The sequence below is a fragment of the Chiloscyllium plagiosum genome, unplaced genomic scaffold (genome assembly GCF_037043375.1).
Source record: "Chiloscyllium plagiosum isolate Xiang-an unplaced genomic scaffold, Cpla_swu_hap1 HiC_scaffold_35, whole genome shotgun sequence".
Classification (NCBI taxonomy): Eukaryota; Metazoa; Chordata; class Chondrichthyes; order Orectolobiformes; family Hemiscylliidae; genus Chiloscyllium; species Chiloscyllium plagiosum.
Window position 1 is genome coordinate 5,939,142 of NW_028270173.1, and position 17,061 is coordinate 5,956,202.

General features: G+C 40.8%; 2 protein-coding genes across 2 annotated transcripts; both read right to left on the reverse strand.

Moving 5' to 3' along the window:
- Positions 1–1,564: 1,564 nt before the first annotated feature.
- Positions 1,565–1,975, reverse strand: LOC122541509 (histone H3-like). Its single transcript, XM_087978823.1, has one exon. The coding sequence runs from the start codon at positions 1,973–1,975 to the stop codon at positions 1,565–1,567; it is 411 nt and encodes a 136-aa protein (XP_087834949.1).
- A 1,472-nt stretch (positions 1,976–3,447) lies between these two features.
- LOC122541512 (histone H2B 1/2/3/4/6-like) lies at positions 3,448–3,828 on the reverse strand. Its single transcript, XM_043678332.2, has one exon. The coding sequence runs from the start codon at positions 3,826–3,828 to the stop codon at positions 3,448–3,450; it is 381 nt and encodes a 126-aa protein (XP_043534267.1).
- Positions 3,829–17,061: the final 13,233 nt, after the last annotated feature.

Below are 17,061 nucleotides of genomic sequence, written 5' to 3' on the forward strand. Positions count from 1 at the left end.
AGGGTGAGATCTGAGGAACGAACATCAGTTCAACGCAACAACGAAATAAAAATCAAAGGCTCTTTTCAGAGCCGCTCAATTCCTCCTAAAGAGTTTAACCAGACTGTCGATTCGAAATGTAATATTGAATAAATTGATGCGTGATCGCTCTTCCATTTTCCCTCTGGGAAATAATTTTATTAATTTAGTGTCGATATGATTTCTAGGAATAGGTTGAAAATAACGGCAATAAATTAAACGTCTGACTGGATACTTAGCAAGTAATGTGAAGAACAGGAGCACGGCTTTTGAGATCAAATACCAACGATCGTATGTCACTTCGATTCATAGTCTCCGTTCTGAATATTCTATATTTTTTTATTTTTGCTGTGTTGTTATACAAATTAAACTTAAATGAATGCTTTGAGGAAATGGGGTATGTTGTGTGATGGGGCTTAGAAGTTCAAGATTGGAAGCGTTACTGAGCATCTTCTGTGAGTGGAATTTGAGGGGGAATGTGTTCACTGTCCGTCTTTTGCCCGACTGACGCTTGGTTCAGGCTGATGTTAAGAGTCAGGGAACATTTGGAGGCGGCAGTGACCAAAGAGAGGCCGCGGAAAGCAAAGCGGTAATGAGATTTTAGTTTTTAGTTCACCTTTTTAATATCTTGCCCTCTTGTGAAGCAATCACTTCCCCTCGTCCCAGGACCCTTTTCTATTTAACATGCATGGACTGTTAAATTCTGGGATCATTTTGATCTTAAAAAAAAGGCATTGGTCTGCACTCTTGACTAACAAAATGTAAGCGAAATGTTCTGACCGTTGAAGTCTAATTCCACGCATTTGCAATGGCCCAAATTCATTTACACGGAAGTTTATAATTCTATTCGGGCACTCGGTTTCGTAAGTTTTTGTCTTCGGTTACTTTCAAATCTCTAAATTTAAAGGGAGAGGGGCAGAAACTAGGTGGTGCAGGAGCGACGATTTAGAGGCTTCCTGATGTCTAATAGTATAAACTATAAAACTATTGTAAATAATCTGGAGTTGAACTTTGGAAACTTATGGTCACATGAGTGGATTCCACATGCCGTTAAGGTTCTGAGGAACTTTTGACTGCTATTGGTTTAAATTTGAACCGGTGAAGGCCCTTGGAGCAATGGAAACACCTTTTGTGACGATTTGCCAGTGCCATTGAAAAGTTAAAGGTAATACTGGGGACAAATATTTTACTGAATTCGAGCATTCAGCCCAGCTCTTGCTGAGATTTGCTTTTAACCTCAGCACATTTTATTCATGTACAAAAATAAAAAATAAGGTGCTTCCATCTGAATTTTTCTTTAGCTGTTGTCCTAATTAACCACTATTTTGTCCAACGTTGTGCTTTCATTTTACAAAGCGCACAATTACATCAAAACTTCTCCTCACTAGCCTTACCAGACCTTTAGCCCGGATCAGGCTGATTTAAAACCTTTCACAGTCATACACATCAGTAATATTTCGGCACTACAATCTTTCACCAAAAGAATTCGTGGCTCTTAAAAGAGCCGTTGGTTTCGTTTGTCTGATGCACGTAACTAACAGGGAATTCATGCACGCTCCCCACGAATACGGCGAGCCAGATGGATATCTTTGGGCATTATGGTGACCCGCTTGGCGTGGATAGCGCACAAGTTAGTGTCTTCGAACAGGCCCACTAGATAAGCCTCGCTCGCCTCCTGCAGCGCCATGACGGCCGAGCTCTGGAAACGCAGATCCGTCTTGAAATCCTGGGCGATTTCTCGCACCAGGCGTTGAAAGGGCAACTTACGGATGAGCAACTCGGTGGACTTCTGATAGCGGCGGATCTCGCGCAGAGCAACAGTGCCAGGTCGGTAGCGGTGCGGCTTCTTCACCCCACCAGTCGCCGGAGCGCTCTTACGAGCAGCTTTTGTGGCTAGCTGCTTTCGAGGAGCTTTACCCCCAGTGGATTTGCGCGCTGTTTGCTTAGTCCTAGCCATTTCCGTCCAACTCCGAATACTTGCAACTAACTCCAATTGCGAGAGCTACAGCCTGGAGGCTCCTTTTATAGGAACGAGGGTGCCGTCGCCACCTTCTCATTGGCTGGGAACTCGATAAAGCTCCATACCCCATTGGTAAGTTTTTCAATCCTTCCCCTCCCCCCCCCTCCCCCGGTCCCGGCACAAAACCGAAAAAGAGCGGGAAAAAAAGCGCCCACAAATTAAAATGGTACGGTTTCTAAAACAGGAGCGGGCTCAACAATAAGAGATTGTTAACTTTAAGTCCAAACCATGACACGCTGGCAACCGAAACACGGCCTGACCGACCGCACCACTCAAACGGGCGAATATATCGCTGGAAATGTGGAGCACAAAGATATGCTAACAGTATACAACAAACTCGTGCAATCTACAAAGTTAAAAATCACACAACACCAGGTTATAGTCCAACAGGTTTAATTGGAAGCACTTGCTTTCGGAGCGACGCTCCTTCATCAGGTGGTTGATGAAGGGCCTGATGAACAACCAACTGATTGATGAAGGAGCGGCGCTCCGAAAGCTAGTGCTTCCAATTAAACCTGGTGTTGTGTGATTTTTAACTTTATACACCCCAGCCCAACAGTGGCATTTCTAAATCATGTGCAATGTATTTCACTTGCGACAACTTTGGCATTGACAGTGAGCCTTCGGTAACCACAACTTTAGTTTACGTGAAATGGAAATCGATTACAAAAACCAAAGTTTAAACATAAGTAAAAAATAAAACGCGGTAAAATTGGGACTATATGAAGGACTACACTCCACTCAAAATGGCAAATATATTCCTGGAAACGTGAAGCATAAAAATGCAGCTACTAGTATATAATAAACGTGTAGGAGAAAGTGAGGACTGCAGATGCTGGAGATCAGGGCTGAAAAATGTGTTTCCTGAAGGGCTTATGCCCGAAACGTCGATTCTCCTGCTCCTATAATAAACGTGTGACAACCAGGACGATGACGGCGAAACATCAGGAACCACAATCTTCTTTAAGTTAATGAAAGGTACATCGATTACAAATCCAATCAATTTAAACATATAATATAAAACGCAGGTAAAATTACGACTAAACGAAACTGGACTGCACGCCATGAATTGTCTGCTGAAAAAGTGAAATACAAAGTGCAATAACAATATTTTTAAAAAGTGTTTATTTATCTTGCGGTAGCCAGGACAGTGACAGCCAGCCATTAGAAACAATCCAATTTAAATTAATAGTACAATTACAAAACCATTAAACGTAAAAACAATGTAAAAACTAAACGCTGATAAAATTGACTGTAAGCAGTGGACGATCAAAATTCAAACTGTCCGGGTAGAGGTTTTTAAATTTCTTCCCGAAATGAGCAATAGTTCCTTTTGGATACTGTTGAGTGGCTCTGAAAAGAGCCTTTGGGCTAACAGTTTTACTCTTAACATCCTCTAGCAAGACACCTCATTTGCAACTGGTATACTTGGTGACCGCCTTGGTACCCTCGGAGACAGCGTGTTTGGCCAGCTCACCGGGGAGCAGCAGGCGGACTGTGGTCTGTATCTCCCGGGAGGAGATAGTCTGCCGCTTACTGTAGCGGATGAGGCGGGAGGCCTCGCAGGCGATTCGCTCGAAAATGTCGTTGACAAACGAATTGACGACACTCATAGCGGAAGACGAAATGCCGGTGTCAGGGTGGACCTGCTTCAGTACCTTGTAGATATAGATGCTATAGCTCTCCTTCCGGCTCTTCTTGCGCTTTTTCTCGCCTTTGACGCGTTTCTTGGTTGCCGCTTTCTTGGGACCCTTCTTGGGCGCCATGCCTTTGGCCGCTGCTTCAGGCATCTTGTTAAATGAAGGTAGTTTATGGTGAACAAAGTCACTTTGAGTGCCCGCTTTAATAGCTCCGTGTATGTAAATGAGGGATCAGAAAGCGGGGGATTCCTATTGGTCAAGAACATGATATTTGAATGTATCAATTGTGTGCTCAGAACAATGGATGCCAATGGACCAATCAGAAGCATTTCAGATTTCCCGCCATACTCCCAGTCTTTTTGACATGGTCTGAGGGAAATGGGTGGGCCAGGGTGAGGGTGGGGGGAACGACAGCACATGAAATCCAACATAATTCATGGGTACCAAAAAAGGAAGGAGAAAAGAAAGGCTTCACAAATCCAGAAACTATGGAGAGGGAATCAGAATTAAATGACTATGTCCAATTAGGTTTTATAGTGCCTTTGAGTTTTTACGACACTGAAAGAAGCCCTTCTGCCCATCGTCTCTCCAAGTCATCCAGCATCCAATTATTCTGATTGCATTCTCCAGCATTTGGTCTGTCGCCCTCCGTTAAGGCGTATCAATTGCTCATTATCATAAAAGCTTTGAGTTTTCCCACCTCTAGCACCCTTTTAGGCAGTGAGTTCCATTACCAAACCAACCCTCTGGTCAAAATTGCTATCTCAAAATCACCTATCCTTGCTTATGTCCCTGCTTATTGATTCCATTACTGAAGGGAATCTATCACACTATCTGTGCACCACTAAACTTTATACACCACAATCAGATCCCCCCTCAGCCTTTGTTGTACTTCCGAAAATAACCCCACTTAAATAATCTGTTTCCTCAGGACTAAAGTGTCAGCTTCTCTGCAGATGCTAATTGTTGACAGCATTTGCTATTTCTAGTCCAGATACTTAGCTTTGATGTGATGAGTGATAGCCCCGTTAAATCTTGTCACATGCTGCAGTAAATTCAGTCTTGAGTGTGGTGATCTTTGCAGAATTCAAAGAGATATTCAAGCTGAACCAATCAGGAATCAGACATAAGCAAGGAAACCCTGGTGCAAAGGTAATACTGTGATCACCCAGACGAGCAAAATATGCAATTTAGCTTATGAAATGTTAATCCTCTCCTGTATCCATAGCTGCTGCCAGATTGGCTGAGTTTCTCCATAACTTTCCATTTTCCATAGATTTCAGACTACTTAGAGGAATGAAAATGGAAAATGGAAAGTCATGGAGAAACTGGCAGCAGCTATGGATACAGGAGAGGATTAACATTTCAATTCCAATGTAACAATTCTTCAGTTCTGAAATGCTGATAGACCAGCTGAGCTTCTCCAGCACTCTTGTTCATATTTCAGATCTCCAGCATCTGCAGTAGGTTTATTCCTACAAAGAGAAAGGCTCTTAAACCCTGTATGCACATGATAGCATTTTGCACCATTTCTCAAATTAGTTTCACTCCCCAGTTATTTTTCACAGCCCTGAAATATTCTCCTCCAGTACTTATCCAATACCTTTTCAAACTTTCTAGTGCATGTGTTTTCATCACGCTTTCAAGCAACACCTCAATTCACTGCATAATAGCAAGCCTCCTCAGCACCTCTCTGATTTGGTTGTTAATCGTATAACCAAGAAAATGAATGCTTTATTTAAAGAAGATATTATTTTCTGGTTTGTAAATGGGGTCAGTAATGAATGGCAGTTAAGAACCACAGTTATTTTACATATTTTTAAAATCAACCTTTTCAGAAATGTTGTGACTCACCTCGGAGCAAGTAGGACTTCTGGCTCAGGTGTAATGAAGTTACCACTGCTCCACAAGCATCCTATTTTTACCTTCTTAATGAAATTGGACATGGGCAAGACACAAAACACTATATTATATTTGTCCTAACTTACACAAGAAGTACAACATGCAGTGACATTGATTTTAATAGAATTAAATTTATAATTGGGTTGATTGATGATTGCCAAATGCAACTCAACTACTTTTGTCTTCCTGGTCAGGTCAGATTCATCCTCGAGGGCTTGTTTAACTGAAAGAAATTGTAACTCATCCAAGCCTAATGCTGGGCAAACAATCAGACAGCATGGGCAATTGAGAGAACGTGGTTAGTAGTCGAGAGGCAATGTCGACTACTGTGCAGTATGTAGATAGGGATTTGGATCCATGAGGAATTTCTGAGGTCATAATTCAAGAATAGAAAGATACAATTTGGCAGAAAGGCTCTTTATTCATTCATGGGATATGAATATCACTATCCAGGCCAGCACTTGTGCCTTTATTGCTGAACCCAGATGGCCCTGACAACAGTCACAAGTCAACCACATGGCTATGAATTTGGAGTCACATGTTGTCCTGACTAGGTAATGATAGCAGATTGCTTTCACTCACTGTCTCAGTGAACCAGATGGGTTTTTACAACAAATCTGAATGTTTAAAAAGTTGAATCAAACGTCACTATGTGTCATGGTGAATTATGAGCCCATGTCCCCAGAGCATTAGTCTGGGTCACATGGTTAATAGTCAAATACCAATATCATACTGTCTTGCTTTAAATTGCACTCTGTACTGACTTGGGAACAATGGAGAGCAGTCCTCCACTGAGCTGGACATCATATACAAGCTGCAGGAAGATGCAACATTAACGTTTGCAGGGAGTTTGAGGAACTTTAGGAGGAATGAGAAGAGAACATGGTCACAGCTACTAAGAATGGTGTTCTTAATGTCTGTTGGAGTTGGTTGGGTGTTGAGAACATGATCTGAATTAATCAGCTTTGCAATTTTTAAATACAATAAAGCTGGTCAGGACTCTGGTTTCAAAATACACTACGTTGAATATTGCATACCCAAGTACCTCTCCCCATACAGTTACTAGCTGAAGTAAACCAGGGTATTCACAACACTAGCTGAATGTGAAACCAAGACATTTTCTGTCACCCAAAATCATTTACTTCCATCTCCTTCACATTGTTCACTCTTAGTCTATTCCAACATTAGCTGAAGTCGCAAATTGAATGCCAATGTTATGCATAATGCTAAATGTATTGCAGCATGTAACAGTGCAGATGTCTGCCTAATCTCGAAATACTAGTGTCCCCAAAAATATTTTTATGTAATTCTTCTGAGAAAAATGTTAGATTCAAATAAATGATTAGACCCTTTGAAAGAGGTACCTTTTTATTTTTTGCAAAAAAACAAAATCTTTGAAGGAAATTTGTCAAATTAAAACATGATTTCCAGGGATAATAAACAAATTCCACCATCATTCGTACCCCCTCAGCTGTGAAAGATATCAAACATATCCCTGCTGCAGGGACACTTGGGTGAAATGAAGAACCGCAGGGGAGACGGGCAGTCTAGCCAAACAATCCCCTTGACTATCCAAAGCAATTTACAGCCACTTTAGGCCAAGCAATGAGGAGGTCCTCTGGTCTGCCCATCCACCCTTACATTCAATGGCTTAGAGAAATCAGGAACACGGGCTTAAATGAAATCTCTCTTTATATGTCATCAAGGTGATTATCTATCCTAAAACACAACATGCACAGCAAAATGTCAGGAAGGCAGCTTTTCGGCAGCAAAATTGGGAGGCAATGGCCTAGTGGCATTTTTGCTGGACTATTAATCCAGAGACCCAGACTTGGATTCAAATCCTGCCACAGCAGATGGTGGAACGTGAACTAAATTTAAAAGACTGGAAGTAAGAGTCTCATGATGACTATGAATCCATTGCCAATTGTCTGAAAATCTCAATTAAAAAATCTGGAATTAAGGCCTCATGGTGTTATCACTGGACTGTTAATCCAAAGACTGAGAGTAATGTCCTGGGGAACTGAGTTCAAATCCCTTCCCAGCAAATAGTGGAATTTGAGTTCTATAAAAATTTGGAATTAAGAGCCTTATCATAATTATGAATCTATTGTCAGGAAAAGCCCATTGGTTTAGTAATATCCTCTAGGGAAGGAAACTGCCATCCTTCTCTGGTCTGGCCTAGATGTGACTCCAGATTCACAGCATGAAGTTGACTCTTAACTGCTCTCTGAGCAATTAATGATGGCCTATCCATATCCTGCAAGTGAATTAAGAAAAAAGGCAAGGAGCTACACTTTCTACTTGCTAGGTTTGAGGGACATCAACAATGCTGCAAAATTACAAACAAAATGCATGAGCAATGGCTGAGTATTCCTCACTGTCAGTATATGCTCAGAAGATTCCTCCAAATTGGCAATGTAATTCCTACTCTAAATGCTCAGCAACTCTCTCCAGTGAAAATCAGAATCATTTTGACAAATAAAAACAAAGTTTGATCTCAGCTGTATGTTTACTAAACTCAGCTGGCTTGTAGCTGAGGTTTGGGATCAGTAATAGGTGCTGGGAGCAGGAAAACTTCTGTCATCACCATTCAACTATTTTACTGGACAATGCCAGTGTGAAGATAATAATTAAAAGGATGGAGCTCTGTCATCAGACGCTCATTTTTTCCATTTTCATTGAACAGCCTGCCAATGTTTCTTATCCTAGCTTGTAAGTTAAACACAGAAGAAGCGGGTAGACCTTATATTTCCTGCAGGTACTTTCAAGACTGAACCTGCCTTATTTTCAGATGATTAATTGTTATAATATGATTTATGTATAGGTCTCTGCATTTGTATATTTTATCTAAAAATATATGTGAGTCAGTGGTTTAGCATTTATATAGCCTGACTGAGGAGTGTGATAATTTCTCCCCCTAAGCTGACAGATGATGGACATTCACAGTTTCTCCAATGCCTAAATTATTGATGTCTTCGTTAATATAAGATCCTCACTGGAATTACCTGGACATGTCTGCAGAATTTCCTCAGGTCAGTGTCCTAGTCCCAACTATTTTCAGCTGCTTCATCAATGTCCTTCCCTTCCTCATAAGGTCAGAAGTGGAGATGTTTGCCGATGATTGCACAATGTTCAGCACCTTTCATGACTCCTCAGATACTGAGTAGATAGGCAGGAGGCTGGAACAATGCAGCAAGCCAGACATCATCAGGCGGTGGAAAAGTCACCGTTTTGGGTGTACTCGAAACATCAACTTCTCCAACTCCTGATGCTGCCTGGCTTGCTGTGTTTTTCCAGCTTGTCTACTTTGGATTCCAGCATCTGCAGTTTTTTTGGTCTCCTCAGATACTTAAGCAGTCCATGTTCAAATGTAACAAGATCTGGATAATATCCAGGCTTGGGCTGAGAAGTGGCAAGTAATATTCAATGCCTCACAAATGTCAAGTAAAAAAACATCTCTAACAAAAGACCTTCTAAATATTTATCACCTGTTAAGAGTCAATGGCTGAATCACCCACTAACAATGTCTTGGGGTTGACATTGACCAGAAACTGAACTGGACCAGTCATACAAATACTGTGGATACAGCAACAGGTCAGAGTCTATGACTCTATTCTGCACAAATGAACTCAGGTTCTGACCATCCCCACTTGCCTAGATGAGTGCAGCTCCAACAAGACTGAAGAAGCTTGACAGTTTCCAGGTTAAATATTCTGCTATATTGGCACTACGTCCTTCACCTTTAACATTTACTCCCTTCAGCAATAATGGACAGTGGCAGCAGAATATACTACCTACAAGATGCACTGCAGTAAGTTACTTAAACCCTTTGACAGAACCTTCAAAACCTGTGGCCACTACCTCCTAGAAATACAAGGGCAGCAAATACTCGGGAATATCACTATCTGCAAATACCTCTCCAAATCGTAAACATCCTGACTTTGAAATATATTTCTATTTTTTCACTGTTACTGGATCAAACCATGGAATTTCCTTCCTAACAACATTCTGGGTATCCTTCACCTCATAGACTGCAATTGTCAAGAAGCTAACTCAAGAAGCCTTTGCAAGGCCAATTAGAGATGTGCAATAAATACTGGCCTAACCAGCAACACTCGTGAATTAATAAGTTGTACCAAAAGAAATTGCAAGGTAAAATATTGGTGCAGGTTTTAGTTCTTAGAAGTTAGTGTGCTATAGAAACTGTCTACCTGCTTTCTACATAAATAGAGGTCCTTATCAACCATTACAAGTGTTTAGATCAACACTAACATTTTCCTCACACTTGGATGAAAGTGCCCTGTTTCATTATTATTCCTGACATTCCTCCACATTATTCCTAACTACACTTTTAATCTAATGGCTTACTATTTGGTCAAATGGTGAAATTACATGCAATGAGTTCTGTGGAGAGTCTCAATAATGAAACTGCTAATTCTGTTTGCTTAAAAATACAACCCCTCTGAGTAGGTCATTCTTCTTTCCTATCAAATGTGCATTTATTGTATTTCCTATTCATTCAATATTTTTGGGATGGGAGAGCTGCTCTGGAGCCAAAAGTGAACTGTGTATAGTCTTATCAGTTTTGCGGTTGCAAGAGCAGAGGAAATGCTGCATACTTTGTGGCAAGTAGCTTGTCACTTTATTCCTCCAAAACGTTTCATTATGAATCTTCAAAGTTCATGTTGGGGCTGTTTGCCATTAGGCAGGATGGATTTAGCACAAGGAATTGCAAATAATGTGGTAGTTGTCAGTAAAAATTGATCAGAACCCATCCCAGATATTGATTCAATATCTATGTTATGACTGAAATCTATACCATATACACAATTACAGCCTCAAACCATCAAGCTTCTTTTGACAGCATCTCCTTTCCATTTCTGTGACCTCCCAGAGGATAAAGCCGTAATAACATGGGAACATCAGTGATTCTCTATTCCCGTCAGAGTTACACGCCATACTGATTTGATTTATAGAGACCACAGAATTCTTGCAGTAAAGAAAGAGGCCATTTGGCCCTTCATGTCTGCTCTGACTCTTCAAATGAGTCATTCAGTTTGAGCCATTCCACGACCTTCTCGACATCATGGGCCAAAGGGCCTGTTCTGTGCTGTACTTTTCTATGTTCTATATTCTCCTTGTAACTCTGAATGTTTTTCCTGTCAAATAACCAGCTAACTCCCTTTTGAATGCCTCAATCAAACCTGCCTTCACCACACTCTCTGGCACTGCATTCCAGACCATAAAAGCTCACTGTGTGAAAAGGCCTTTCCTTTTTTTCTCACTTTTACTTCATTAACTAATTGACTGTGTCTTCTCACTCATGATCCTTTCACAAGTGGGAACAATTTCTCCCTCATCTATTCTGTACAGATCCCTTATGATTTTGAAAACCTCCATCAAATCTCCTGACAGTATTCATTTCCCCAAGACAGACAGTCTTAATAGATCAGATTCACTACAGTATGGAAACAGGCCCTTTGGCCCTACAAGTCCACACCGATCCTCCAAAGAGTAACTCACTCAGACACAGTCCCCTCTCCTATATTTACCCCTGACTAATGTACCAAACACAATGGACAATTTAGCATAGCCAATTCACCTGATCTGCACAGGTGAAGGAAACTGGAGCACCTAGAAGAAACCTGCACAGGCAAAGGGAGAATGTGCACACTCCATACAGATAGTCACCCAAAGCTGGAGTCAAACCCAGATCCCTGGCGCCGTGAGGCAGCAGTGCTAACCACTCAGCCACCGTGTGATCCCGGTAACTTATCCAATCTGTCCCTCATACCAAGGATACTTCATCTAAGCTGTTTCAAAACCCTTGAACAGTACTGAGGGAATGCCAGTATCACAAGGGCTGTTGGTTTTGAAGAAGAAACATTTTCAAAGGAGAGGTAAATGATGAAATAGGACAGCAGTGGGGAAGTGTCTACACTCTATGAACAATCAAAAAATAAGAAATCTATGAAATACTTGCATTTGTACAGCTGCTCTCATGTCATTATAGTGCTCCAATGAAATAAGTTGAAACCACTATAATTTTCATTGAGGAATAGGTAAGTCAATTGGTGCACTAAGAAGGTCCCATGAGCTTAAATAAAGTATTGATGTTAGGGAACTAGGACAATGTCCACACTTTTATTTTTAAGTAAGACTATCTCCATTCACGTGACAAGCAAACTACAACTTAGTTTAGTACCTCACTGACAATAACTCACCACCAAAAAATGAAACCTTTCATTCTGTATACTTGACAATATAAAACCTCTGTGTAGATAATCTCTCTCTCTTCTTACAAAGGTCCATTTATTGCCTTTCCCATTCAATCAATGTTTTCAGAGATTGGAGGGCTACTGTGGAGCAGAATGTGAACTTCACATAGTCTTATCAATGTTATGTTTGCAAGAGGAGAGAAACTGCATACTTTGTGACAAGTAGCTTACCACATTACTCCTTCAAGACTCTTTGTCATGAATATTCAAGGTTCATGTCAGGAGTTGGAGATGCCTGTGTTGGACTGGGGTGTACAAAGTTAAAAATCACACAACACTAGGTTATATTCCAACAGATTTAATTGGAAGTACTAGCTTTTGGAGCACTGCTTTTGACAACTACCTGATGAAGGAGCGGCGCTCCAAATGCCAGTGCTTCCAATTAAACCTGTTGGACTATAACCTGGTGTTGTCTGATTTTTAATCATGTCAGGAGTGTTGCTATAGACTCAGCACAAGGAACTCTGTGGCACTCCCTTAATACTGTAGAGAGGTCTCAGTTTAGACTATTTATATGCTTAAATTTGAGGAACAGATCTTTAACACTGTGATTCAGAGATGCTGCCATTCAGCCCCTCCATCCTGCTCTGTAATTTAGTCTGATTATGATCCGATTGTGGCCTCAACTCCATCTTACCTCCTGTACCCAGTAACCATTGGATTCCCTTGTGAATGATTCCCTTGTTAGTCACACACTGCGACTAATAATTTAAATGTGTGCAATGTGAGGAAAAATTCCTTTCAACAGCCAGCAGTATAAAGGAGGGAAGTGAAACCCTCAAGGCAAAATATATGATGGAGCCCAGAACAGGAATAAATATAAGATTCAGGGTGAATAAACAGCCAGGCTAGGAAAGGGATTAGAGAAAAGCAGGAGTTTATCTGAGATCCAAATAGAACTGATTTAAGTGTAAGGCTGTAATTGAGATTAGGGGTTAAAAAAAAGAGGTGCAAGCTTTTGTCACCAACATCCACATGGAAGATGGCTGATATTTCAAGGAATGATGCCAATGACAAGAAACTTGTGGTCACCTAGCTTAAATTAGCTGGGCTGCCCTGAACACATCTGGGGCAGGTCAGATGGGAGCAGATCCCAACCAGGTCATGGTGTACGATGGAAGATAGCAGACAAGGACAGAGAAAATAACCATGCAATGCTTTGAAATGTGTCAAGGACAGATTATACGCCACAGTTTAAATTATAGAAAATATTGTTGATTAGTTTAGCCAAGGACAACTCAAATCTGGGTTTGGGGAGGAAGGGGATGGGTGGGCTGAATGTTCTATTAACAAATGGGCCTGGGCTTTGGGTAGTGAAAAAATACTTGGAAGTCTTGGGAAAATGTAAAGAAAAGTCTCAGTAGTCTCCTGGGGATGTTAAGATGGGAGAGGATAGCTCCCTGCTTTTTCTAAAAATGTCCATTGGTGCAAACAACCTCGGGTTTGGGCAAAAGCTAAAAGAGGTCATAGTTTTCAGTTTCCCCCTAAAGTCGAACAATGTCAAGGTGTATGTTGCTGGCAATTTCCTCCTGGCGGTTTGCCCTTAATTAGGAGATTTGGGGAAACATTTTCAATTCCATTATGAGCTCAGGCTGTTTTGATGTTGTTTTTCCCCTATTTGGTAATTTAACTTGGTGCGGGTGCACGGGTTTGAAAATTTTAATAACGCCAACGGAGGACGGTTTGTGACGGTCACGTATTCTCATTTGCATAATCGGATTGAAAACATAGTACACCGCTACAGCCAATCAGAGGTCTGCGTTATTTTAACCAATGGCGTTAAACTACGTCACCACGGTGTGTCCTTTTTTTCTCGTTCAGGATGACCCAAAGATAAAAATAAACTGCTCGTTTTAATTGATCAGCCCCCACACACAGGACACCACATCAAAAACAACGACTTTGTTTCTTACAAATTATTCTTATTGCATTTTAATCAATTGATAAGCGGAATTCCTAACTGTTAAAAAGGATTTTCTTAAATGTTTAAAAGTAATATCGAGAATAATTCAATGTCAACATCCCAGTCTAAGTCTTCCCGCCGGCAAACGGTGCATTGTGTCTCTTGCACAGAGTTCATGTAAAAATGAAATTAGCAGGAGTGACAGTGCTCGCAGTCCCAACTGAGTTGTGACATCTTCACGGCTTGAAAAATACCCGTCTGTTTTATTTTCTGATCACGAATATATTCACGTCTAAATTTAGATCTCAGGGCAAAGGTTATACGACATTACAAAACTTAACGGATTCACAGAGTCGGTCTAGAAAAGATTTTCACTACAAGGCTTAAAATTGATGTGTTGAACTTTTCTAAACATCGGCATGTTACCAAATGCGAATAATTCTTGTTTGACTACATCAAATGTGCGGGTTCACGGACACGTTCATCCAATTTCGCCGGAACATGAATAAGTTGTTCTTAACTCCCCGGGAATTCAGTGAACATTGTAAAAGGTCGTGACGATTTGCACCACGGTTGGTATTTTATGCAGCAGTGCATCTTTATTTCGTGACAAATTTAATTAAATTTAACGAAGCGAAACTGAGGAGCAGTATTAAGATCAAATGTTTAGCACTCAAAACAAATATGATACAGATATTGGAAATCTGAAGCTAACATAGAAAGTGTTGGAGAAATGGAGCAGGTCTGTCTCATCTGTGGACCCAGAAGCAGAGCTAATGTTTCGAGTGCAGTCTGACCCTTGTTCATAAAAAAAGCCTTCATTCTCAGCGACCTGGTTTCTGTTTCCGCGTTCTGATTTACGCCGTTTCTAATCATACTCAGTAATCGAACCTGAATCTTACTCAATAGTCTTAACTAGATGCACTTCATCTATACAAGTTTCCAACAGCTATCCTTAACACTGATATTAAATAATTAAAACTTAGGTTGTCAAATCAGGAATATCCATCCTTTTAAGGCAAGGGTTGCACATATTCAGAGCTTTTCTCCCAATTCTTTGATGCTTCTATCCGGCCTGCTGCCCATGTGTACAAAAGCCAAATGTTGTGAATGTTGGAAACATGAAGTAAAAACCTGGGAAAAAAGGGAAAAACTCAGCAACAAAGGAGAGATAACAAGGTGGTTCCTATTGAAAGATCTTTTATCAGAATTGAAGACAAATGGAAAATTAAAGCATTTTAAGAGTGCGAGGGAGACAGGAAGAACCAAAGAGAAGACCAGAGTTAGCATGGAGGCCAGAGGAAATTAAATATCAAAACATTCCATGATGCAACAGTCAAACATTGAACATAACACATAGTAGCAGGAGCAGGCCTTTCAGCCCATCGAGTCTGTTCCACCATTCAATGAGATCATGGCTGATCTGATAAACTTCAGTTCCATTTTCTGACTTTTCCCATAACACTTCATTCCCTTAATGATTAAAAATCTGAGTATTTCAGCCTTAATGACCCACTCTTTGTAAGAAGAAATTCCTCCTCACCGCTATCACAAATGTGCGACCCCTTACTCTGAAATTATGCCCTCTGCTCCTAGACTCTCCCACAAGGGGAAACAATTTCTCCATGTCTAATCCGTCAAGCCCTCTTAAAATCTTGTACGCTTCAATAAGATCACCTTTCATTCTTCTATATTCCCTAATGAACCTGCTCTGAACTGCATCAAATCCCAGTTTCCTTAGACAAGCTGTCCAAAGCTGTTCACAGAATTTCGGTTGTACAGTTAATACTTTGTTCGAGTGGTACTTTATTGGTGCAACAGTCTCATATAGCAACATCGACATGTTCCTGGGTGTTCAATCCTCGCGTCAACTAAATAAAGTATCAAGGCCCGGACTGGACTCCCACTATGAATCAAGAAGCAAGCAAGTTTAAGACTTCAGCACTTAAAACATGTAGTGGGTGGAATAAGCTGTAGGACATGAAGACCAAAAAAAAAATCCAGATCGTTGTTAAGAGTTAGAGAAAAAAGGAGACAGTGTGATTAAGTGTGAGTGGATTACTGAAGACATAGAAGAGAAAATTATGACAATGGTCTACTTCACTCTCAATCGGAACAAGGCAGGAATGATCAGAAAGTATTTAACGAAGGATGGAGACAACATCGATAATCAGGTGTAGAGCAGCAAGAGGTCATTCAGTCCATCGAGCCTGCATCGCGATTCAATGTGCTTATGGATGATCTGATCATCTTTAACTCAATTTTCCTGCCTTTCCCCCCTATAATCCTTGATTCTAATTTTTTTTGTTTAAAAATCTGTCTATTTCAGCTTTGAATATACTTAACGGCCCGACGTAGGCAGCCCTCTGTGGTAAAGAAATCCATAGATTCACGGAGCTCTGAGAAGACGGAGTTTCTACATGATGCGAAACAGTTGCTTCCCTTACATTCATCACTGACTCTATATAATGGTCGTGACTGGAGATCTCTCGAGAGTTGGAGAAATAATCAGAATTTGGATGGAATCAGTTTGGATGGAGTTGAGAAAACGATTATTGAAAATACGCAAAGATTCACAAGAGGAGACCAATCTTCTGGAGGGCAGCTTTTTCGTTTTCGAAATTGTGAGATTATGACATGAAGAAGGAATATGATACGGCCGATAAAGAACGTCGAGTCGTTAAAATATTCAGAGCTGTTCGCCGAAACATGCACACCGATCACAGCAAATGATATGTAATAGTACTAAGTTTTAAAAGTAACATTTGCCCAATTCCTTTCACTTTAGCCGGCAATTTGAGTTAATTATTTTATTTTCGAAAATACAATACAAAAATGGCAATAAGGTGTTTGCGGGGGTGGGGATGGGCGGTGAAATTGTGAGGCTTGAAGAAAACGTGTAAAAGACGAATAGAAAATAGAAACACATTTTTGGTGCCCCTCGATCTCAACTACCCCTCCTTCCAGGATGTGGACCTGAGCTTAACCGTAAAATGTACAGTCTCTTTGTTAATACATCGGAATAAAATCATTTCACAAGAATAATCAGTTTTAATCTGGCTGTATTGCATCTCACTGCACTTCAGCAGTTTATGGGTTGGTTAACAATGAATGATTATTTTGCTCATTCAGCACTTTGATACATTACGTTGAACAAGGACGGGCAGCGAGAGCATCGCGGTGTTCTTTGACTCCGCCCCTTTTCCCTCCTCACCCAGGTCCGCGCTCACGGTATAAAAAGATGTTGGATTGTGCGTTCACCTGTTCTTGCGAGCGTGTCTTATTCTTTCGCTGGTG